This window comes from Coregonus clupeaformis, chromosome 8, assembly GCF_020615455.1.
Source record: "Coregonus clupeaformis isolate EN_2021a chromosome 8, ASM2061545v1, whole genome shotgun sequence".
NCBI lineage: Eukaryota > Metazoa > Chordata > Actinopteri > Salmoniformes > Salmonidae > Coregonus > Coregonus clupeaformis.
The window spans coordinates 57,260,411-57,283,238 of NC_059199.1; the positions used below are offsets into that span (position 1 = coordinate 57,260,411).

Sequence of the window (22,828 nt, forward strand, 5' to 3'; positions counted from 1 at the left end):
AACAGACATCACATTAACTTAAACTCTACTAAACTGCATTTCACCTGCAACATCAACTGAAGCAGACAAAACATTCAGTGACATCATAACAATACTTTCATCTTGACCTAACAACTTGACCCTTGACAGACAACACAAACCTATCGATACCAAAACAATGACACACACCTGTACACACAAGTACAAATGAAATAAGAATTATTGACTGTAGAAAGAGTTTTACCTGAGGAGTGCTGTCAGGGGTCTGGTCCTGGTCCTGGGTGGAGTGGTAAGGTGGAGGGGGACTGGGAGGGGAATCGGAAGGGAAAGGGGGGAGGCGGAGAATTCTGGGGGAACTGGTGAGAGGAGCCAGAGGACGGCTCATGAGGGGTGGTGATGATGTCAGAGGTGGAGAACTGATATGCCATCATCTCATCCCCCTCTCCTGGTACCCCTCCACTGTGGTGGAGATATCCACCTGCTGTTTAACACACAACATGTGACACTGTCAGCCCAACACTGAAAACCACCATATTGAAAAAACCCTCAACCAAACACTGAAATAAATCATAACACAGAGAAACAACGGGGTGTACCTGGGCATCCTCATAATAGGTGAACTCAGACCTCCTCTTGACAAGGCAGGACATGAGTCCATGGATCCTTCTACCAAGGAACTAAAAATGAGGCAAGAGATTAGAACGTGTCATTTCATTTTCTGTCAACATGTATTTATTCAAATAGGTAAATGGACATTTGCCACTTTACATTTTTTTCTGTGAAAAATTGCCTGACTGTACCTTAATACCAGTCACCTTCTTGTTGGTGAGGACCACCTGGACGAGACCCTTTAAAAGAGACAGAGAAACATTACATTTCATCCAGGAAATATAAGTAGACCTATAGCATGTGCGTCATTTGACACAAATCAGGTGCATTTGAGACGAAAGACCAGTTGAGAATCTCTCACCCATGGGTCCAGGATTTTTTCCTGGATGACTCTGCTCCACCACAGCTGCTTCTCCACTCCCCTCACAATGCACAGGTGATGCATGTCCTCTTCATTTTGCTATAAAGAAAAAACTCCTTCAGTCTCCAGACCTCTCTCATATGTTAGCTGTAGATGTCTATAACATTTGGCAGGCGATTTCAGTTCTGAGTATAATCCCTGGCAGTGATATAGAGCCCACATGATGTTCGTACGACAAGTTTCCCCTAGGTTTCAATTAGGGACAGACATACAAAAAGAAAACCCAGAGACAATTGGGAGTTCAAATACACAGGTGTGTTCATAAATGTTAAGAATATGTCTGAAGTACCTGCACTCGTCTATAATGGATCTTCCAGTAATGGAAATGAAACGAACCCCAGTTCCCAACCAGCTGCAACTTCTCATAGGGAAAACCAGAGTCTTCCCTATTTGGCTGAAAAACAAAGACATCCCCTAATTATAGAGATTGCTCTGTGATTAATAAGACACACAATTGTGGAGATAGAGGACATGGTAATGTGTACTATTACTAATCAGCTATGACTGTCTAATAATGTGATTGACTACCTGTGAATGGCTATCTGAAGGTGCTGACAGTTCGTCAAGCACTAGCCTCCCAGCTTCAGTGAGGTGAATGGTAGGCTCCTCAATAACCAATTTGGAAGTCTGTGAAAAAAAGGGAACAGGGTAAAGTAAATTCTCCCTATAACATCAGATGAGCTTTGGTTAATAATGTGTTTGGTTACCTGTGTGTTTAACACTGCAAGCTCTGTTACCAGCATTCTCCCAGCACGAGTGAGGTAGTAGACTGGTTTGGCCTTGGAGAAGACAGGCTATGAAGACAAGGGAATATGTTTTTTCATTATGTGGTTTTATAGAAAACTAGTGACTTGATGTTAATCTTTAATATCCTCTAAAGACCAGAGAGTATCAGAATGGATAGACTCACAAAGATAGGAACACACAAGGGTCCAGACCAAGGGATTAAAGCCAGACAGGACCGGTGCCCAACCTCCTCATCCACATACTAAGGAACAAGACAGGATTAAATTAAGAGTCAGTTTGAATGATAGACAGGTAGCCTATAGGACTGACAGACTGGAATAGGGAGGATCGCAAGAGGAGGCCACTGCATGATAGATTCTAAGACAATTGGCAGTTGAAATACACATGTCTGTGTTCAAAGGTTAAGGAAACATCTGAGGTACCTGCCTATGAATGGTTACCTGTTCATTTTGAGAGGACAGTTCCTCCCATACCATCCTCCAAGCAGGAGTGAAACTGATGATAATGGGCTGCTCCATTGTGAAAATCTGAGAAAATGAGGGAACAGCTTTAAAGATATCAAAGTATTCTACTAGTGGATACTGAAGGTAATTATCCCTATTAGATCAGATGACTAATGGTTAATAATCTGAATGGTTACCTGTGTGTTTAACATTGCCATCTCTCTCACCAGCATCCTCCCAGCGTGGGTAAGATAATAAATTGGCTGCAGTTTGACAGGCTATAAAAAAGGGAATATGTTTACAGAAATGTATTTCCAGAAGTTTCTTTTAGAAAAAGTTATGTTTATGTTTAAGCCCCCTAAAGACCAGAGAGTATCAGAATGGATGGACTTACAGCGTTTGAAACCCACAGAGGTCCAGACCAAGGGATTAAAGCCAGACAGGGCTGCTGCCGAACCTCCTCATCCACGTACTAAAGGAACAAGACAGGATCAATTTAAGAGTCAGTTTGAATGATAGACTGGTACTGTATAGGAGTAAAATATTGGCATAGGGAAGATTGCAAGAGGAGGCCACTGCAATGATAATAGTTGAAATACACAGGTCTGATATAAATGTAAAGAACATGTCTGAAGTACCTGCAGATGAATGGCTACCTCTTCAAGCTGAGAGGACAGTTCATCCAATACCATCATGCCAGCACGAAAGATGAAAATGTGCTGCTCAATCTTGCAAATCTGTAAGAAAATGAGGGAACAGTTTTAAGGGCATCAAAGTATCCCACTACCATAGTAGATACTGAAGGTAATCCTGCCAATTAGATAAAATGAGCTTTGTCCAATAATCTGCATGGTTACCTGTGTGTTTAACACTGCCAGCTCTCTCACCAGCATCCGTCCAGCATGGGTAAGGTAATAAGTTGGCTGCAGTGTTACAGACTATTACAAAAATAGGGAATATGTTTACAGAAATGTATTTTCATATTGTTCTACAGAAAGCATCATGTTTATGTTTAAGTTACATAAACCAGTCTAAAGACCAAAGAGTATCAGAATGGATGGACTTACAGAGCTGTGAACCCACAGAGGACCAGACCAAGGGATTAAAGCCAGACAGGTCCGCTGCCCAACCTCCTCATCCACATACTAAGGAACAAGACAGGATCAAATTAAAAGTCAGTTTGAATGATAGACAGGTAGCCTATAGGTCTGACAGACTGCTATAGGGAGGATCACAAGAGGAGGCTACTGCATGATAGATTCTGAGACACTACACAGGTCTGTGTTGAAAGGTTAAGGAAACATCTGAGGTACCTGCATATGAATGGCTACCTGTTCATTTTGAGAGGACAGTTCATTCCATACCATCCTCATAGCAGGAGTGAAACAGATGGAAATGGGCTGCTCCACTGTGAATATCTGTGAGAAAATGAGGGAACGAACATCAAAGTATTTCACTACCGTAGTGGATACTGAAGGTAATCCTGCCTATTAGATCAGATGAGCTTTGTCCAATAATCTGCATGGTTACCTGCGTGTTTAACACTGCCAGCTCTCTCACCAGCATCCTCCCAGCATGGGTAAGGTAATATGTTGGCTGCAGTTATAAAAAATAGGGAATATGTTTACAGAAATGTATTTCCATATTGTTCTTCAGAAAACGTCATGTTTATGTTTAAAGTACATAAACCAGTTTTAAGACCAGAGAGAAGACCAAAGAGTATCAGAATGGATGGACTTACAGAGCTGGGAACCCACAGAGGTCCAGACCAAGGGATTAAAGCCAGACAGGGCCAGTGCCCAACCTCCTCAACCACATACTAAGGAAGAAAATCAGGATCAATTTATGAGTCAGTAAAATGACAGTTTGAATGACAGATTGTTATTGAACCAATCCTGCTAATGAAGCAGTATTGTTATAGCCTGGGTGCCAGTCTGTTTCAGCTCTCTGTCCACTCCTTATGGGATTGTGATGCCAATATCATATTGCCACGATGGAATTGGCAAGAGAGCAGAAAGACTGGCACCCAAGCTATTGATAGGCCTGCAGCATTCTTACCTGAACAAGGACTGGGTCCTCCTGGTCCAGGGTGGGCTCATTATCTTTATGAAAAACAATAAAGGATTGTTTTCTCTAAGTTTAAGAAATACTAGCTACAAGACACCAGACATCTGTCCTTGTAGTTAGGCTGATCATATATTTACTTGTGTTTTATATTGTATGACATCAAATGTATTTATGTGTCTGCATAATGTACCAACATGTTCAATTAAACCTAAAGCAAAGGTTTGGTTTCAAAGGAGCAAGTTTGTTTGTTGTTGTTAATCTAGGGCTACACTGTAAAAAATGTCATCACCATGATTGCTACCTAAATGACACCCTATTCCCTATTTAGTGCACTACTTTTGACCAGCGCCTTTTAACCATATAACTATGGGTCCTGGTCAAAATAAGAAATAGGGTATTGGGTGGCATTTGGGACTATTACTATTTAGACATTGTCAAATATGTAAACTTACCCTCCTCAACCGTGACAACACGGTCCACGCTCTCCACGGTGGCCAGTGCATCCTCACCGATACCGTAATATTTGCTATAAAAGTAGACTGCCGAACCGGACGCAAACAACAGGCCAGCTGCACTCAGAAGCGGCCTCTCGCGGAGGAATCTCAGCGGGGTCGCTGTCAACAAACGACTGAACATAGACCTACTCATTATCGCTCTACATACTGCAGTGATTTTGACTGAGTTCAAAACCATCTGACAATTCTTTCTTATAATTACAGGGTTTTATAGGGACCATTAATACGTCAAATTCTTCCATAAGTCATGGTTGGCTATGTCACAATGGGTTATATAAACATGTTTATCAAACTGATTAAAAAACACTCAACAGTGACATCAATTAAATTGAATTTTGAGCATGATTTGGGAGTTTATACAATTGTAAACTATGAAACCATTGTTTAGAGAACAGTAGGAGTATAACCATTTAGAAAATACTGTATCTATGGCTCTGAGTAGGAGTAGAAGGGGGAGCGTCACAATGCGCTCGCCATGGTTCTGAAAAAGAACGTTGCTGCGTTCATCAGCTCTGTGATGTTCTAGGCGGAGACACTCACTGAACCACTCACTTTCACGTTCAAGGTGTCAAAGCGTTCAACCAACATGCATTGGACTAAAACATCATTCAAATAGTTACTAAAAAGCCTACAGATATGTTTTACATTATTATTTTAAATCTCCTGCATAAATCAGCTGAGATAGCCTACTCTTCTCATCTCTTCGCCCTCCTGCCCTGGTGGTTATATCTGAGCGTTTTGATAACTGATTGATAATTTGGATTATTCATATCCAAAGTGAAATGCTGATTGTGTCATATTTATAATGTAGGCCTAGTAGCCCACGTTTCATGACATAACCCTAATCCTAAAATAGACTAAAATTGAAACCCTGGGCGAGCACACAAGCTCTGGCTGTACAGCCGGCAACAATAATACATCCAAAGAGGGTGGCTGTTGAGGAAAACCAGTACACCAACACAAATCTTCATTAGGAGATAAAAGTAATCAGAGGCTAAAAGAAAATGGCAGACAATAGAAATCGAATGCGTATGTTACGGCTGGTTAGTGTTTTAATGACGAAGGACTCCCACAAATCTATTGTCTCTCTAAAAACTGTAGGCTGCATATTGGTGGTCAAAGTGGTCGAAACGGTGTAGTGATCCTCGCTAATACAGTGAGCCACATTACAATTCTGACCAAGTGGGTTAAATCTGTTGGAGCGATGCGTAGGGTGTGTGCCTTTCACGCATGTAACCTGGGTTCGCTTCCCCGCCCCTTGTTTGCTACACTATTTTAGGAAAGGGACATCTTCATGACCAACAATCTTACTCTAAAAACGTTTGGTCAGTCTGTGAAAGTTAGAAAAGGTTGGTTAGTCTGTGAAAGGTAGAAACTTCCAGCAGGAATTGACAGTCATCAGTCAAGGTGGTTGGATTATATAGCTACAGTGGTGCTATGGTTCCAAAAGTGCTGGTGATAAAATTAACATAACTGGCATACACATTTCAAAACAAAAGCCTATGATCAGGTATGGAGTTTTGGAAATGTTGTTAAACCCAACAGTCTATACTCTATAGCACAAAGTGTGATGACCCCAATGATAAAATTGCATGTTACTCTAATTGTGAGATGTGTTACAGTTTACAATAGGCTACTTGGGTCTACGATACCTTCATCCTTTAGCATTCGGTTGCTAGCATTATCTCCACAAGCAAGGGTATCCTGGGGAAAGACAAATCTTCTCCTCCCAGTAGACTAACTGAATCAAAGCCTCTAACATTACTGCTAGATAGCCATGTAAACACGAACCTCAGTGGCAGAGCTAAAGCTCATCTGAGATCTTGCATAGGCTGCTGTTTACCATAATCAGGATATTTTTTTACAAACCTTGGCGATACTTTCTTTGTTCTCGATTCGGAAGAAACTTGTCTCTTATGAACATCTGTGTGCAGTTGCAGGTGGAACTCCAAAAAACAGAGAATATTCAGAAAAATATTAAATCCACGTTTTGTATTGAGCGATAAATACCGCTTTCATATGTGTAGCTAGATCTTTCTTTTGGTTGCACTGTGGGAAGTGCTGTCATTAAGGCTACTTCTACAAGCAGCCGCTTCGCATAGAAACGACTAGTTACTGCAACGGTGTTGGGACATGTGAGATGTGCACAGCTAAAATGCCGAGGACTGTGCAAAAGGTGGATTTAATATATTTTTTGTCGAATTTTCTCTAGTTTTTGGAGTATGCTACCTGTAACTGCACACAGACGTTTATAAGAGACACATTTCTTCCTAGGTTAGGGGTCTATAATTGTAAAATAAATGTGTTTGATTGAATAACTAGCCTAATCTAACTATCGTGGTCATACATCTGGACTCTTCATCATCATCATCAACACTTTGAATTACTAAGGAATATTCCTATAGCAACTGGTTTCTAGGGGGAAACGAGACACTAGCATTATCCTCTTGTTGTGAGACTGAGAGGGAGGATTGGAGAAGTGCACGAGGAGGGGTGGGAAGCAGAGAAGACGGAGCATGGTTGAAATTCCACCAAATGGATAAGAAGAGGCAGACAAAGTTTGACACATTTATGTTTTCAGTGGTTGACCGACACGAATGAACGAGTAAACCTTGTTTTAGCCTAGTGAAGTATCACAAATTAATACCTCAGTATTAATTATCCACTGCACGGAATCTCCATGAGGGCACAAGTCTGCATGACGATTTTCGCGTAAAGAGAGACAGCGCGGGAGAGCTGACTTGTCGCCTGGCAGGTATGTTCTGCTATTTTGAATAAAGCTAGCCATACAGCTAATATAAGTTTTAGGCTATTATTAATTTCGTATAGCTAACTAAATAAATGAAGCTATCTAACAGCAATGCTGTTGTGGGCTTACACATGTAATAATTACAACCAGGAGCCTATAATGAAGGAAGTCAGCTTTTCAGTCAGTCCTATCATTTATATTGAAAATAGGTTATTATAACACAAGGTAAACACACATTTACAATAATTGTTAGGTCTATGTTATTAGCCAAAAATGTACTGATACAAGTACAGAAACATTCATAGCCAGAGGCAACCTAGGCTACACTGCAATTAACACTATACTTATTATACACGCTATGTTCTACAGTGCTGATTCTAAGAACAGGGTTAATTCCCATAAAGTATTAGTATCTCTGTCTCTATCACATACATGCATGGCCAAGGAAGATAGGTTGCATAAACAGATACAAATATAGAGCGATAAGGCGCAAGGGGGACAGGGGAAGAGAATAAACAGTGAGAGGGAAAGAATTGGTGAGTACGCTCTGTCCTGCAAATGCCAGAGCACATCAGCGCCGGAGCTACATCTAGTTTGATGTAAGGAAGTAGCCTACTCGATTGCCTATCCAGGGGCCTTGTATGTGATCAGACCTGTTGTAGGTAGGGTTCGTGTGTGAATGTGAGTATGAAAGTGTGAGTATGTATAGCTGTAAGTATGAGAACGTATCAGTGTAAACTAGGGGTGTAACGATTCGTTTTAACAACGATTCGATTTGTATCACGATTCGTGGTTGTCGATACGATTCAAGGACGATATTGGTTCATTTAGAACGATACGATCCGAAACGATTCAGTGACTTGAAATCGATTCAGTAACCTTTTAGCCAAAAAATTCAACCAGTGTGACTGAAATAAATACCTGGATACTGGACAGTGCAGGTGAAGTTTCCTAGATTCCTGTTTCTTGTAATGGAATCAGGTATCAATTGATTATGAATATAAATAAACAAGTAAACAACAATGAATGGCAAATGCATTCACATTTTTATTTGAATAAAGTGCAAACAACACTTTAGGTTGAATTAACAGGAAGTTAAAATTGTCTGATCTCATTTTCAATATTCAATACATTTTCAATAAAAGTACAGTAAGTGCAACCAACATTTCAACAGTAGGTTTACCTGCTACTTCTGCTTTTGTTTTTCAACATAAAAATATTACAATATTAATATCAAAAATAAAGTGCAACCAACATCTCTTCAGGTTGAATTAACAGTAGGTTTACCTGCTACTTCTGCTTTTGTTTTTCAACATTACAATACAAATACAGTATTAATATCAAAAATAAAGTGCAACCAACATCTCTTCAGGTTGAATTAACAGTAGGTTTACCTGCTACTTCTGCTTTTGTTTTTCAACATTACAATACAAATACAGTATTAATATCAAAAATAAAGTGCAACCAACATTTCTTCAGGTTGAATGAGCAGTGGATGAACCTGCTACTACTCTCATTTTAATAAACAAACAATATTCAACAAAAGATCAAGTGTAACCTACTAGGCTACTCTTCAATGACTACAGATTTTTTTCAAAAATATCAACTGATCAACATGATCTGGCTGCAGAACACTTCTCTGTGCGTTCACTATGTCGCCAGCAGTACTAAAACTCGTTCTGCTGGCACACTGGTGCCTGGAATGCACAGGTACCGTTTAGCAAGGGAGGAAAGTACAGGTAGCTCTTTCTCCTGAGATCTCCACCACTTCATGGCATTTTCAGTCAAAGGCAACGCATCTTTTGCTCGGTACTTTAACACCTCTGCTCTGGCTGTCTCGCTTGTGGATTTTCTTTCTCTTTGGGTGAAGGAATCGCCAAACAGCGCATCTAAGGCTTTCTTCTTACAAGGAGGTGACTCATTTGGAGCTACAATATAAGAAATATATTTCAAAATATAGTCATGTTTCTCATTAATACAAAACAACAACAATCTTTTATTGGTATCACATGAAACACACCTGTGGTCTCTTCATTGAATCCTGACAGCTTTGTGCTTGAGCTTCCCTCGTCTTCCTCCTGATTTCCCATTGCTTGCATCTATTGATGTAAGAATGTGTGAACTGTTCAAATTTCTGCTCTGTAATACTGCACACATAAATTTAGAGGAAGATAAAGAACAGATGAGATTTGAGAGAGGACAAATGAAAGGGGAGAAGAGAAAATAGCAGAGGAAAGAGGAGAGAAGAGTTACCTGGTGGGACACTTCTGCCTCAAAAACCAGTTTTGTGTAGACCTGTTCTCTGTCCTCTTTTTCCAGGTAGGGCAGTTCTTTAAATCGCGGGTCCAACGCTGATGCTGTTTAAAGAACAAGAATATTGCATTCATTGCATTATTAAATTAAGTTGACCTGAAATTGCAAGTGATGACCACCTCCTCATACACAAAATAATCAGAAGATTAAACTTTAGTATGTTTAAAAGAAATGTGGCACAGTGATGATGTAAAGCCACCATGAACTAAGAATTGTATTGCAGATATCTTGTTAACTTTTCCATATGAAAAAACAACTCAAATTCAAACTTGAAAACGCAAAGGTGTGGCATTTTACAAATGAATACAGTCTAATAACCTAAAATATTAACCAAGTTGATTTTAATTAAGACTCCAAATTAATTACCTATGTTGAGAGCATCTTGGGTGCCTCTGTAGCGTGTGGAGAGGTCACTGGCCATCACCCTCTTAATCTCTGCAACCAGGGTTGAGTCGTCTTCGCATGGCTGTAGGTGTTTCAGCAGTTTTGCTTGAAGAGGAGCAATTACAGAGAGAGTTGGCTGGTCTTCTTCACACATCACAGTGGTTGCCATTTTGACAGGACCCATCAACTGAACAATGTCATCCATGTTGGCAATATCACTCTCACTCAGCGTGCCTACATCTGTGACCCCCTTTCGTAGATCCTTGGACATCAGAGTTGCCATTATAGCTGGCTGTTGTTCCAAAAAACGTTCAAGCATTTCGAATGAACTGTTCCATCTGGTGATTATGTCTTGGATCAGTTTATGTTTTGGTAAATCCATCAGAGTTTGTTTTTCCTGTAGGGCGTGACATGCAATCGGGCTGCGGTGAAAATATCCAACAATTTTTTTCGCACTTTCCCCAACAACCTGGAAGCACGGTCCACCCCAAACCCTTCTGCGAGGCAAGGTTGAGTGTATGTGCGAAGCAGGTAATGTGTGGACTGAACTGGGCTTCTGCACCGGCCACAATCATATTCCTGGCGTTATCTGTGACGATGGCAGGATTCTTGTCGTAGATTTTCCACTCCATGCAGGCTTCACGCAGTAACGCGCCAATATTTTTACCAGTATGGGCTTCATTTAAAACTCTGGTTAGCAGAACAAAGGTCTTCATTTTCCACTCCGGATCAATGTGATGAGAGGTAATTGTCACATACCCTTGATTTGAGCATGACGTCCAGCCATCTGTCGTTATCGCTACTCGTTCAGCTTGAGAAAGCGACAGCTTCACATCATTCTTAGTACTTTCGTACAATGCAGGAATAACCTTTTCTGAGAAGTGTGGTCAGCTTGGTATTGTGTACCTTGGCTCCAATTTTTGAATCATTTCACGGAATCCCGGATTTTCAACCACACTGTAGGGTCGCATGTCTTTGCAGATAAACTTGGCAATTGTTGCCGTGATGTTTTTCGCCCGAGCTGAGTTTTGGCCTAGTCTCTGACTAAACATGCAGGTGAGACCTGAGGCTTCTGCAGAGTTGACTTTACCTTTCGCTGCTGTAGCAGCGGGAACGCTGCAAGAGGTGCCTGGACGGTCGGTGTTGTTTGAAATCCCATGGCGCCTTAGTAGGTGGTTGGAGAGATTTGTCGTGTTGCCGTTGTACTTTACTTGACCTTTACATATCCTACAAACAGCGAGCGACTTATTTAGAACATCTCCGTCTTTGCAAAAGCCAAAGTGTTTCCACACACTGGACCGCAATGGTGGCTTGATAATTTCTCGCTCGTCGGCTTCTCCTCTGTAGTCCGCCATGCTATGGTTGTCTTTGCGCCTTTGCGCTGCTGTTGGCGCGATGACGTCACGGATAGGCAGACTGAATCGAGTAATGTTTAAAGCCTTTATCATTAAAAGTGCTAAGAAAAAACATCCATATAAAGTCTGACGTGCTTAAATCCAATGGGTTATTTCCTAGTATCGATACAATCGATTTATTACATTTAAAACGATGTTAGATCGATATATGTTGTCCAAAAGGCCAACTCGCTGAGCACAGATCGATGTAGTTGGATCATAGGAATATAAATCGATACATCGATGTAGTAGATGGATCGTTACACCCTAATAATTAAAGAAATGCACACATTTTTGCCACGCATATATAGTCCATATATTAGCTTTTTAATTGAACCATGTGTAGTACATCTAAAAGAGACAATGAGAAATTCATGGTTCAACAAGACAACATAGCCATCAAAAGGGTAGAAATTTAGCATTGCACTTATGTCACAGTACTTTACAGCTTTGATTGGATACATAGAATATATGACAAAGGGTGATGTAATTATCTGAATTACTGTAGATTTTAATAGTTTAATCAAGAGTGAAGTATGGTTATAAGTCCAATGTGAAGATCTCAATTTAGGATTTCTTTATGGAGGAGGTGTTATTCATATACCATTCTCACACTAAATAATCAATATATTATACTGAACAAAAATATAAATGCAACATATAAAGTGTTGGTCCCATGTTTCATGAGCTGAAATAAAAGATCCCAGAAATTCTCCATTCGCACAAAAACCTTATTTCTCTCAGATTTGGTGCACCAATTTGTTTACATCCCTGTTAGTGAGTATTTCTCCTTTGCCAAGATAATCCATCCGCCTGACAGGTGTGGCATATCAAGAAGCTGAATAAACAGCACACCTTGTGCCACACGACACAATGTCACAGATGTCTCAAATTTTGAGGGAGCATGCAGTTGGCATGCTGACTGCAGTAATGGCCACCAGAGCTGTTGCAAGAGAATTTAATGTTCATTTCTCTACCATAAGCCGCCTCCAATGTCGTTTTAGAGAATTTGGCCGTAAGTGCAACTGGCCTCACAACCGCAGACCACGTGTAAGCACGCCAGCCCAGGACCTCCACATCCAGCTTCTTCACCTGCGGGATCGTCTGAGATCAGACACCTGGATAGCTGATGAAACTGTGAGATTGCACAACTGAAGAATTTCTGCACAAACTGTAAGAAAAAGTTGCAGGGAAGCCCATCTGCGTGCTCGTTGTACTCACCAGGGTCTTGACCTGACTGCAGTTCGGCATCGTAACTGACTTCAGTGGGCAAATGCTCACCTTCGATGGCCCCTGGCATGCTGAATAAGTGTGCTCTTCACGGATGAATCTCGCGTCGCTTGCCGAGTGGTTTGTTGATGTCAATGTTGTGAACAGAGTGCCCCATGGTGGCAGTGGGATTACGGTATGGGCAGGCATACGCTACGGACAACAAACACAATTGCATTTTATCGATGGCAATTTGAATGCACAGAGATACCGTGACGAGATCCTGAGGCCCATTGTTGTGCCATTCAACTTCCGCCATCACCTCATATATCAGCATGATAATGCACAGTCCCATGTCGCAAGGATCTGTACACAATTCCTGGAAGCTGAAAATGTCACAATTCTTCCATGGCCTGCATATTCACAAGACATCTCACACATTGAGCATGTTTGGAATGCTCTGGATCGACGTGCATGACAGCGTGTTTCAGTTCCTGCCAGTATCCAGCAACTTCGCAAAACCATCGAAGAGGAGTGGGACAACATTCTACAGGCCTCAATCAACAGCTTGATCAACTCTATGCTAAGGAGATGTGTCCCGCTGCATGAGGCAAATGGTGGTCACACCAGATACTGACTGGCTTTCTGATCCATGCACCTATCTTTATTTAAAAAGGTATCTGTGACCAACAGATGCACATCTGTATTCCCAGTCATGTGAAATCCATAGATTAGGGCCTAAAGAATATATTTTAATTGACTGATTTCCTTATATGAACTGTAACTCAGTAAAATCTTTGAAATTGTTGCGTTCATATTTTTGTTCAGTGTAGATACAGTGGGGAGAACAAGTATTTGATACACTGCCGATTTTGCAGGTTTTCCTACTTAAAAAGCATGTAGAGGTCTGTAATTTAAAAATTTTTCTCCAGAAAATCACATTGTATGATTTTTAAGTAATTAATTTGCATTTTATTGCATGACATAAGTATTTGATACATCAGAAAAGCAGAACTTAATATTTGGTACAGAAACCTTTGTTTGCAATTACAGAGATCATACGTTTCCTGTAGGTCTTGACCAGGTTTGCACACACTGCAGCAGGGATTTTGGCCCACTCCTCCATACAGACCTTCTCCAGATCCTTCAGGTTTCGGGGCTGTCACTGGGAAATACGGACTTTCAGCTCCCTCCAAAGATTTTCTATTAGGTTCAGGTCTGGAGACTGGCTAGGCCACTCCAGGACCTTGAGATGCTTCTTACGGAGCCACTCCTTAGTTGCCCTGGCTGTGTGTTTCGGGTCGTTGTCATGCTGGAAGATCCAGCCACGACCCATCTTCAATGCTCTTACTGAGGGAAGGAGGTTGTTGGCCAAGATCTCGCGATACATGGCCCCATCCATCCTCCCCTCAATACGGTGCAGTCGTCCTGTCCCCTTTGCAGAAAAGCATCCCCAAAGAATGATGTTTCCACCTCCATGCTTCACGGTTGGGATGGTGTTCTTGGGGTTGTACTCATCCTTCTTCTTCCTCCAAACACGGCGAGTGGAGTTTAGACCAAAAAGCTCTATTTTTGTCTCATCAGACCACATGACCTTCTTCCATTCCTCCTCTGGATCATCCAGATTGTCATTGGCAAACTTCAGACGGGCCTGGACATGTGCTGGCTTGAGCAGGGGGACCTTGCGTGCACTGCAGGATTTTAATCCATGACGGCGTAGTGTGTTACTAATGGTTTTCTTGAGACTGTGGTCCCAGCTCTCTTCAGGTCATTGACCAGGTCCTGCTGTGTAGTTCTGGGCTGATCCCTCACCTTCCTCATGATCATTGATGCCCCACGAGGTGAGATCTTGCATGGAGCATGAACTTCTTCCATTTTCTAATAATTGCGCCAACAGTTGTTGCCTTCTCACCAAGCTGCTTGCCTATTGTCCTGTAGCCCATCCCAGCCTTGTGCAGGTCTACAATTTTATCCCTGATGTCCTTACACAGCTCTCTGGTCTTGGCCATTGTGGAGAGGTTGGAGTCTGTTTGATTGAGTGTGTGGACAGGTGTCTTTTATACAGGTAACGAGTTCAAACAGGTGCAGTTAATACAGATAATGAGTGGAGAACAGGAGGGCTTCTTAAAGAAAAACTAACAGGTATGTGAGAGCCGGAATTCTTACTGGTTGGTAGGATATCAAATACTTATGTCATGCAATAAAATGCAAATTAATTACTTAAAAATCATACAATGTGATTTTCTGGATTTTTGTTTTAGATTCCGTCTCTCACAGTTGAAGTGTACCTATGATAAAAAATGACAGACCTCTACATGCTTTGTAAGTAGGAAAACCTGCAAAATCGCCAGTGTATCAAATACTTGTTCTCCCCACTGTACATACTATTTATACACATATTGCCAGATTATTGCTATCAACTGCTGGTTGCAAGGTATATTACCCCGTTTGTATCTTTTGGAACAATGGTAGTCAAGTTTATAAAAATGATGTAGAATAGATGGGCTACCACAGGTGTCACAGGCATCCACAGGTCTTGACCACCATGTTGTGATGCTTCTTTAGGATCACATTGTTGTTGTCGTCACAGAAGAGTACGGAGATGGGACTGAGCTTGGTGGGTGCGCAGCACGCTTTGGGAACCTCGTCCGGCTTCAGAAGGTGAACCTGCCATGAAAAAAGGTCAATCAGACTTATTCATACATGCACTTTTATATAATCAATGATACTATCCTGTTTATAAAAGAGATGTGGATTGCCCCCCTTGTCTGAATTTGGTCAATATATTTTAAACCGGGTTGTCTGTGCGCCACAATACTTTATTATGCACTGAGCCAAAGCCTAGACTTTCAGAAGTTCAACAACAACAACAACTTCCATGAAACATGCTAAAACATGTCAATGGGCCATTGACCTAGCTAGTGACTTAAAAATAACATTTGGTGTTTTTGTTGTATATTATACCAACAACATAGGAAATCCTCTGGTGACAAAATAGGGTCAATAGAATTAGAATGATGACTAGGAATGGCATTTTTATAGAATTCTAATGGTAACCATAGAGTTCCAAACTCATGGAATGGAATTTTTATAGAATTCTAATGGTAACCATAGAGTTCCAAACTCATTTCTATGGCAACACAGCTGTCCATTTTGTAAACAACAATTTTCAAAAATATGTGTTGCCAAGAGACATCTAACCGATAGAACATCTCGGCGTTCTATTGAACGTTTTCTGTTCGAAAACAACAATAACTTCAGTTTGCTGTTCAACAACAACAAACTTGACTGATTTTTGAGACCTGAGACTGAAAAATCGGCTGGAAAATGCCTGGGTGCTTTTCAAAATTGATGGAGAGAGTGCGTGGACGTCGGCGGTCTACTGCGTCGACAGGTTGTTCAAATTCATTTGTGGGTTGTTTTTGTTGTCTTTTTCCGTTTTGCAGGGTTCGCAATCGTCGGGAGGTGGACAGCGACATCGACTTCGAAGAGGGTATGTTGAGTTTAAACTTCTTATTTTACCACATTTAACAATATAAATGTAATTTGTGAAATGTTGTGTATTTCTGTAATCCATACTTGCAAGCTAACGTTAACTTTAGTAACTTTTGCTAAGAGATGCACTTTTGAACTAGTAGTACTAGCTAGCTCGCTACGTTTTACATCCTAACATTTGTTTGTTTGTATTCCAATGTTCCTAATTTTAGAATCAACTGTCCTGGATGAGGTCCAGTTGGTTGTGCCATTGGATGATGTGCCGGATGTACCACTGCTGCCAGCCATCCTTGAGGAGGTGCCAGATGTGCCGACTATCCATGAGGTACAATTTTCAGAAAGTTTGAAAAGTATCCCAGATATTCCATTTGTGTCACTTTGACATTCTAAAAATCGTTGTTGTCTGCTTTCTGCTTTAGGAGGCCACTGGTAATTGGCAGTTGATACCGATTAGGTTTAGCTCCCTGTACTGTGGGCCTGTTGTGATCAGGGTAAGCGACCCACACACACAGTCACATCACTGTTGCAGTGTTTGCTGTTTCTAACCTGAATGTATTGTAATGTCAACCCCCTCTTGTGCAGAACAATGCCGGTCCGGTGGCTGAAGCTTGGAGAACTTTCCAGTTCATCAGCCCCATTATCACCTACATGCGTGGGGGATCCCAGGTATGTGTCTTTGTCACTACCTAATCCTAATCTACATCGTCAGTGTCATGTGATCTTGATGGAAATATGTTACAGCGATGGCTGATATTGTTTTGTTGATGTTGTCTTGTTGTTTCACTCCACAGCAGGTGGTGGTGAGGATGCACCATGCGAGTAGGGTTCGAGGCCTGGAGACTCAACTGATGTGGGCCATCTCCAAGGAGACAAACAGACTTAGTCCAGAGGGCATCCCCTACTGTGCCACCAAGGTGCAGTCCATCTCTTGGATCCAGGTAAGATGTAAATACTACTGAATTAGTATTAGATTAGGCTTTTCTTCACTTACTCCATTTGGCCTTAACATGTCGTTTCTCTCTGTCAGTATGTGGCTGGCAGGGTGACACAGTATGCGTCTCACCTCCGCCACGAGACGTCTGTGGCCGTGACGCTTGGCTGCTACCAGGTAAATAAACAATTTCCTATGTATATAGAATAGAAATTACAGGGCATTTTTCCATTAGATATGGTTCTAATAACGTGTGTTGTGTGTGTGTGTTTTGAGCAGCAAACTGATGTCTCGGTGGCGTACGCCACTCTCCACATGGGGCTGGATGGGCTGCTCTCCTTCTCGGCGTGGTCGGAGGCTGCCTCCGTCTCTACGCCCACCACTCAGCAGTTCACTGAGCCAGAGCCTGAGGGCCACAACTGCTATGAGGTCAGATGTTACACACACACATACACATACTATTGACTAGTAGCATTAAGATCCTTCGATTGACCCATTGTTTGTCATGTCATTACATTGGTCACTGATGTTGAATGTTTGTTCTGTTGTTGTAGGGCTGGGAGGAGGACCTGCTGCCTGAGGAGAGGGAGGTTCCTCTGCTAAAGTGAGTCCCTCTAAATGTGTGTGTAGCCTGGGCTTGTCAGATGCTGAAGGATAGTGGTCACAATGCTGTTATCCCCCATTGACAGTACTGGTTGACATGCTCCATTCCCTCTCTTCCACAGCCTCTACCTTACCACCAAGAGAGTGGAGGACATCGGCCTGAGGCTCATCTCCCTGCGCCCAGGCCTTTACTGTGAGTGGACCCACTTTTCTTTGACTCTCTGTGTCTTCCTGTTCTGTCTGTCTCCTAGAGGAAGATGGGTGTCTCACCCTAACTCTTCCCTCTTCTCTAGGACCCTGCTCGGTTCCACCCTGAGCAGGAACCATCTGTTTGTGGCGGGAAAGGTCCTACTGGGCGCACTGGTTCAGGTCCACCAGATGGTAGCTCACTAACTCATTGTCCTTCAAGGGAAAGAGAGCGTCCTCGTGGGAAATGTGTTCTGTGCACTAACATCACTGCTCTTTGCTTTGTGATAGGATGAGGCCGAATTCATCCGTGCCTATAACGACTTTGTGAACTACCTGAGTGACCCCTCCAAGCAGATTGACATTGAGAGGGAGCTGGCTGAGACAAAGGTGAGTTCATTAACTCTTTCAAGTCTCACTTTGAGTTCTTCCACATGCATGTCTTTTATACGGAACAGTAGCTGATCTATTTGAAATAATTCCTATTTTCTCCAAACGTGTTTTCTTGTCCTAGATCCATCATGTTAACCTGATAGACGTCCTTTTTGAGCTGGTGCTGTTTGGGATGATGACAGCTCAGAAATCCCTGATGGTGGTAAGTAGCATCTCGCTGGTAAATGTTTAGATGTCTGTCTATTAGCAATTTCACTTCAATTTCTCTTCTCTCCTCCTCTGTTTACTTTAGCAACCTGGTGGGTTCATGGAGCGTCTGTACGCTCTCCTGTACTCCTTCCTGCCCACTGTTGCCAGCATTGAGCCAAAGGCTGAGAGATACCTGTTGCTGCTCAATGTAAGAGTCAAGAGTTTACTTCCTGTTTTCTTCCTTATTACTAGTTTACTTCCTCTTTACTCGTTCCTGGTTAACAGGGTTTCAATTCCGTTTTAGGGGGAGTAACTCTCATTGCGGGCGGCAGGTAGCTTAGTGGGTAAGAGCGTTGTGCCAGTAACCGAAAGGTCGCTGGTTCTAATCCCCGAGCCGACTAGGTGAAAAATCTGTCGATGTGCCCTTGAGCAAGGCACTTAACCCTAATTGCTCCTGTAAGTCGCTCTGGATAAGAGCGTCTGCTAAATGACAAAAAAAAATAAAAATAAATTGAAAAAATAAAAAAATAAAAAATATGTCTCTCTCCTCTTGATAAGCTAGTAGCTCAGAGCCATTTTCTATGTGTTGTGTGGGGTTCCCTTCAGGGCGGGCTGATGGCTCTGCTAGATGACATGTTTGGGCAGCAGCTGGCCTGGTACTTTAACCGAGAGTCTCTGGTCACTGAGCTCTCCAGCCTCCTGGAGTACCACCTGGAGTACCTCATGGCCAGCATGTAGTCCTACTGCAGAGACCTGAAGGGCCACGCCACACTTCTCTCTCTCTCTCTCTCTCTCTCTCTCTCTCTGGAATTGAGGACTTGAAGTGCTTCGTTCAACCCTGATTAGTTAACACCCATTAAATGAATGTATTCTCTTGTTTTCTCTCCCCACAGGATTCTTGTGACACTTTGCTACCTAACAGGGATCTATACTTTGCACTGAATTTGACATTTTTAAATACAATAAATAGTAGTTCAAAAGCATTTGTCTCTGTCTTTTCATTTATTTGATTATTTCATCACTATTTCCTATTCCTGGAGTTGTTATGAGGCTAATATTACATGAACAATTATGCTTTATTCTTTGCTTATGGAAATAAAAACCAACTTTAAGTTGATTTACATGTACTACAGGCCCACACTTTATGGCATTGTACTGTGATGTGTGATAATGTACTATTTAAAAACATGTAGGCCTACATACACTGAGTGTACAAAACATTAAGAACACCTTGCTAATATTGAGTTGCACCCCCTGTTGCTCAGAACAGCCTCAATTTGTCGGGGCATGGACTCTACAAGGTGTCGAAAGCGTTCCAAAGGGATTCTGGCCCATGTTGACTCCAATGCTTCCCACAGTTGTGTCAAGTTGGCTGAATGACCTTTGGGTGGTGGACCATTCTTGATACACCTACTACCATACCCCGTTCAAAGGATCATAGATTTCACCTGAATTTACCTGGTTAGTCTATGTCATGGAAAGAGCAGGTGTTCCTAATGTTTTGTACACTCAATGTATGTTAGTTGTGTAGTAACCTGGTACAGTATAAAGTCCACCACTATAGGGCACAACTGCTTCTGTCTTGAAAGTTACTTCTCACTATCCGAACTCTATATTAAGACTCTGCCATTGTAGACTCAGGTAAATTGGTTATTTTAGTTTCAGTTTGCCATATTTGCCATTAATGTCTGAGTCATTTACCGTCATTCCAACTGAAACCAATGTTAGAGTTCATGTATAGCCCCTGGTTCACCCCAGACTTGACTGCCCTTGACCAGCACAAAAACATCCTGTGGCGTACTGCATTAGCATCGAACAGCCCCCGCGATATGCAACTTTTCAGGGAAGTCAGGAAGCAATATACACAATCAGTTAGGAAAGCAAAGGCTAGCTTTTTCAAACAGAAATCTGCATTCTGTAGCACTAACTACAAAAAGTTTTGGGACACTGTAAAGTCCATGGAGAATAAGAGCACCTCCTCCCAGCTACCCACTGCACTGAGGCTAGGAAACACTATCACCACCGATAAATCTACGATAATCGAGAATTTCAATAAGCATTTTGCTACGGCTGGCAATACTTTCCACCTGGCTACCCCTACCCCGGCCACCAGCTCTGCACCTTCCGCTGCAACTTGCCCATGCCCCCCCCCCAACACCTCCATTGGCCGCCATTCCTTCCAGTTCTCTGCTGCAAATGACTGGAACGAACTGAAAAAATCTCTGAAGCTGGAGACACTTATCTCCCTCACTAACTTTAAGCATCAGTTGTCAGAGCAGCTTACCGATCACTGCACCTGTACACAGCCCATCTGTAATTAGCCCACCCAACTACCTCATCCCCATATTGTTATTTACATTGTTATTCATTTTGCTCATTTGCACCCCAGTATCTCTATTTGTACATCATCTTCTGCACATCTATCACTCCAGTGTTAATACTAAATTGTAATTATTTTACACTATGGCCTATTTACTGCCTTACCTCCATAACTTACTACATTTGCTCACACTGTATATAGATTTTCTATTGTGTTATTGACTGTACGTTTTGTTTATTCCATATGTAATTCTGTGTTGTTGTTGTTTTTAACGCACTGCTTTGCTTTATCTTGGCCAGGTCGCAGTTCTAAATGAGAAGAAAGAAAGAAAAAATAATTGTGAGAGAGGGTGTAGTAGTGCATACTGACCACTAGTTGGATCATAGCGTGGTTGGTGGCGTTCATGCAGGAACCCAAAGGGTATAGGCATTCTCCATTACATTTACATTTTGCAGACGCTCTTATCCAGAGCGACTTACAGTTAGTGAATACATATATATATTTTTTTATACTGGCCCCCCGTGGGAATCGAACCCACAACCCTGGCGTTGCAAACGCCATGCTCTATCAACTGAGCTATCACAGTAGAAGGGCAGAGTAACCCCTAGGAGCCAGGACCCAGTCCTTATGGAGAGAAATACCATAGAAATAGAATGACAAGATTAGATTAATGACTAGAATAGACTCTATTTCTATGAGAAATACATCATAAAACATGCAAAGAACATACACTACAATGCACATACTACACAAATGCCTTGCTTCCCTAAAAATACTAATTGTGTGTTACAGCAAATAAGGTGATACAATGTTAGATCATGATATTATCTATTCAGTAAATTGAGTAGTTAAGGGAGACAGAAGCTCACCTTCCAGCCTAGGTCACTAAAGCTCACATATAATTAATGTCTCTTACAAGCCTGACGCCCACTGTTGACGTGGCTGTGATCTGAAAGGGATCAAAAAAGATGTTATGAGACAGGACAGACTGTAAAGCATGCTTTGGATGCATTGGATTTAAAATAAAGACACAATTAAATGTAAAGTAATTTTGTAATTTGGATGTACTATCCCTTTAAACTCTGCATAAAACAAGCTTAACAACAACACCAAAAACCAGTGTTGTCCCCTGACCTTGTATGACCTCACCATATATACTGGGCAGGGGACGGTCATATTTGGGCTTCTTCTTGCGGGGGTTGGGATTCAGGGCGCGACAGGGGGCCTGGCTGGCCCTGAAGAAGGTCACCATGAAGGGCTGTTTGGAGCAGGGGCCCCTTCGACCCACCCAGCCTACCCACCCAGCTGACAAGGACCGGTCTGATAGAGAGAAAACAATGTGTGTGTGTGTTTGTGTGTGTGTGTGTGTGTGAGAGAGTGATACAATATTGAGGTAAACCAAAAAAGCATATCTCCATTTCTATGTATTACTAAACAATTACAAATACTACGTGACATTATATTGCTACTGCACAGGTATTGGTCTATTATTCTGAGTTAACTTGCCTCTTTATTCAAATGTATAATAATCAAGAAATCCACTTTCTGGGAAATACCCTCCCCATCTGCAGAGCATTTCCTGACCCTGACCATAGTATTAACTCTATGAGGCTCACCCTCCTCTGTGTCCACATAGAGACTGCAGGGGTGCAGGGCGTGACAAATAAACTAGAAACAGGGAATGTTTACTGGTTGCTCATGAGGTCAAGGGGAAGTCAATGTGTGGAATACATTTAACTAGTTGTGGAAAATATTCTAGATCAAGAAAAATAAGGTAAGGAGCAAGCACTGCATGCATATTATGTGTGCCAAACAGGTGCTGCGTAGATTACAATATAATTTTCGGACCTTTTGGAACAACGTAAACAACAATAACTACAT

At 41.8% G+C, this 22,828-nt stretch overlaps 3 protein-coding genes across 3 annotated transcripts; 1 reads left to right on the plus strand and 2 right to left on the minus strand.

Annotated features, from left to right (window-relative positions):
* Positions 1-406: 406 nt before the first annotated feature.
* On the minus strand, positions 407-6,726 carry LOC123491483. The gene is made up of 14 exons (XM_045222285.1): positions 6,651-6,726; positions 4,719-4,894; positions 4,258-4,301; positions 3,941-4,018; positions 3,730-3,795; positions 3,531-3,617; positions 1,920-1,997; positions 1,717-1,803; positions 1,538-1,636; positions 1,299-1,403; positions 950-1,048; positions 780-827; positions 576-656; positions 407-460 (listed from the first exon to the last, which is right to left on the minus strand). Exons 5-14 carry the CDS (start codon positions 3,763-3,765, stop codon positions 407-409), a joined length of 774 nt encoding a protein of 257 aa, XP_045078220.1. The 5' UTR covers positions 3,766-3,795; positions 3,941-4,018; positions 4,258-4,301; positions 4,719-4,894; positions 6,651-6,726.
* A 484-nt stretch (positions 6,727-7,210) lies between these two features.
* On the plus strand, positions 7,211-19,503 carry LOC121572007. Its single transcript, XM_045222286.1, has 16 exons — positions 7,211-7,536; positions 15,396-15,491; positions 16,277-16,323; positions 16,538-16,650; positions 16,745-16,816; positions 16,908-16,991; positions 17,117-17,263; positions 17,353-17,433; positions 17,536-17,685; positions 17,811-17,860; positions 17,982-18,056; positions 18,153-18,240; positions 18,337-18,435; positions 18,560-18,640; positions 18,731-18,835; positions 19,234-19,503. The coding sequence occupies exons 2-16, from the start codon at positions 15,433-15,435 to the stop codon at positions 19,363-19,365; spliced, it is 1,383 nt and encodes a 460-aa protein (XP_045078221.1). The 5' UTR covers positions 7,211-7,536; positions 15,396-15,432; the 3' UTR covers positions 19,366-19,503.
* On the minus strand, positions 9,181-10,670 carry LOC121555722 (E3 SUMO-protein ligase ZBED1-like). Its single transcript, XM_041869555.2, has 4 exons — positions 10,210-10,670; positions 9,784-9,887; positions 9,551-9,629; positions 9,181-9,458 (listed from the first exon to the last, which is right to left on the minus strand). The coding sequence occupies exons 1-4, from the start codon at positions 10,607-10,609 to the stop codon at positions 9,181-9,183; spliced, it is 861 nt and encodes a 286-aa protein (XP_041725489.2). The 5' UTR covers positions 10,610-10,670.
* Positions 19,504-22,828: the final 3,325 nt, after the last annotated feature.

Excerpts from the sequence above, each read along its gene's own strand:
- LOC123491483 (XM_045222285.1), bottom strand. The coding sequence starts at position 3,765 with ATGCTGGTGAGAGAGCTGGCAGTGTTAAACACGCAG. Across the intron at positions 1,637-1,716 it reads TTGCAGTGTTAAACACACAG|ACTTCCAAATTGGTTATTGA; the intron begins GTAACCAAACAC and ends TTTTTTTCACAG. Across the intron at positions 657-779 it reads AGAAGGTGACTGGTATTAAG|TTCCTTGGTAGAAGGATCCA; the intron begins GTACAGTCAGGC and ends CCTCATTTTTAG.
- LOC121555722 (XM_041869555.2), bottom strand. The coding sequence starts at position 10,609 with ATGGATTTACCAAAACATAAACTGATCCAAGACATAATCACCAGATGG. Across the intron at positions 9,888-10,209 it reads CCAAGATGCTCTCAACATAG|CATCAGCGTTGGACCCGCGA; the intron begins GTAATTAATTTG and ends TTCTTTAAACAG. Across the intron at positions 9,630-9,783 it reads AGGCAGAAGTGTCCCACCAG|ATGCAAGCAATGGGAAATCA; the intron begins GTAACTCTTCTC and ends TTACATCAATAG.
- LOC121572007 (XM_045222286.1), top strand. The coding sequence starts at position 15,433 with ATGGGACTGAGCTTGGTGGGTGCGCAGCACGCTTTGGGAACCTCGTCC. Across the intron at positions 17,264-17,352 it reads AGTCCATCTCTTGGATCCAG|TATGTGGCTGGCAGGGTGAC; the intron begins GTAAGATGTAAA and ends TCTCTCTGTCAG. Across the intron at positions 18,641-18,730 it reads CTCAGAAATCCCTGATGGTG|CAACCTGGTGGGTTCATGGA; the intron begins GTAAGTAGCATC and ends TGTTTACTTTAG.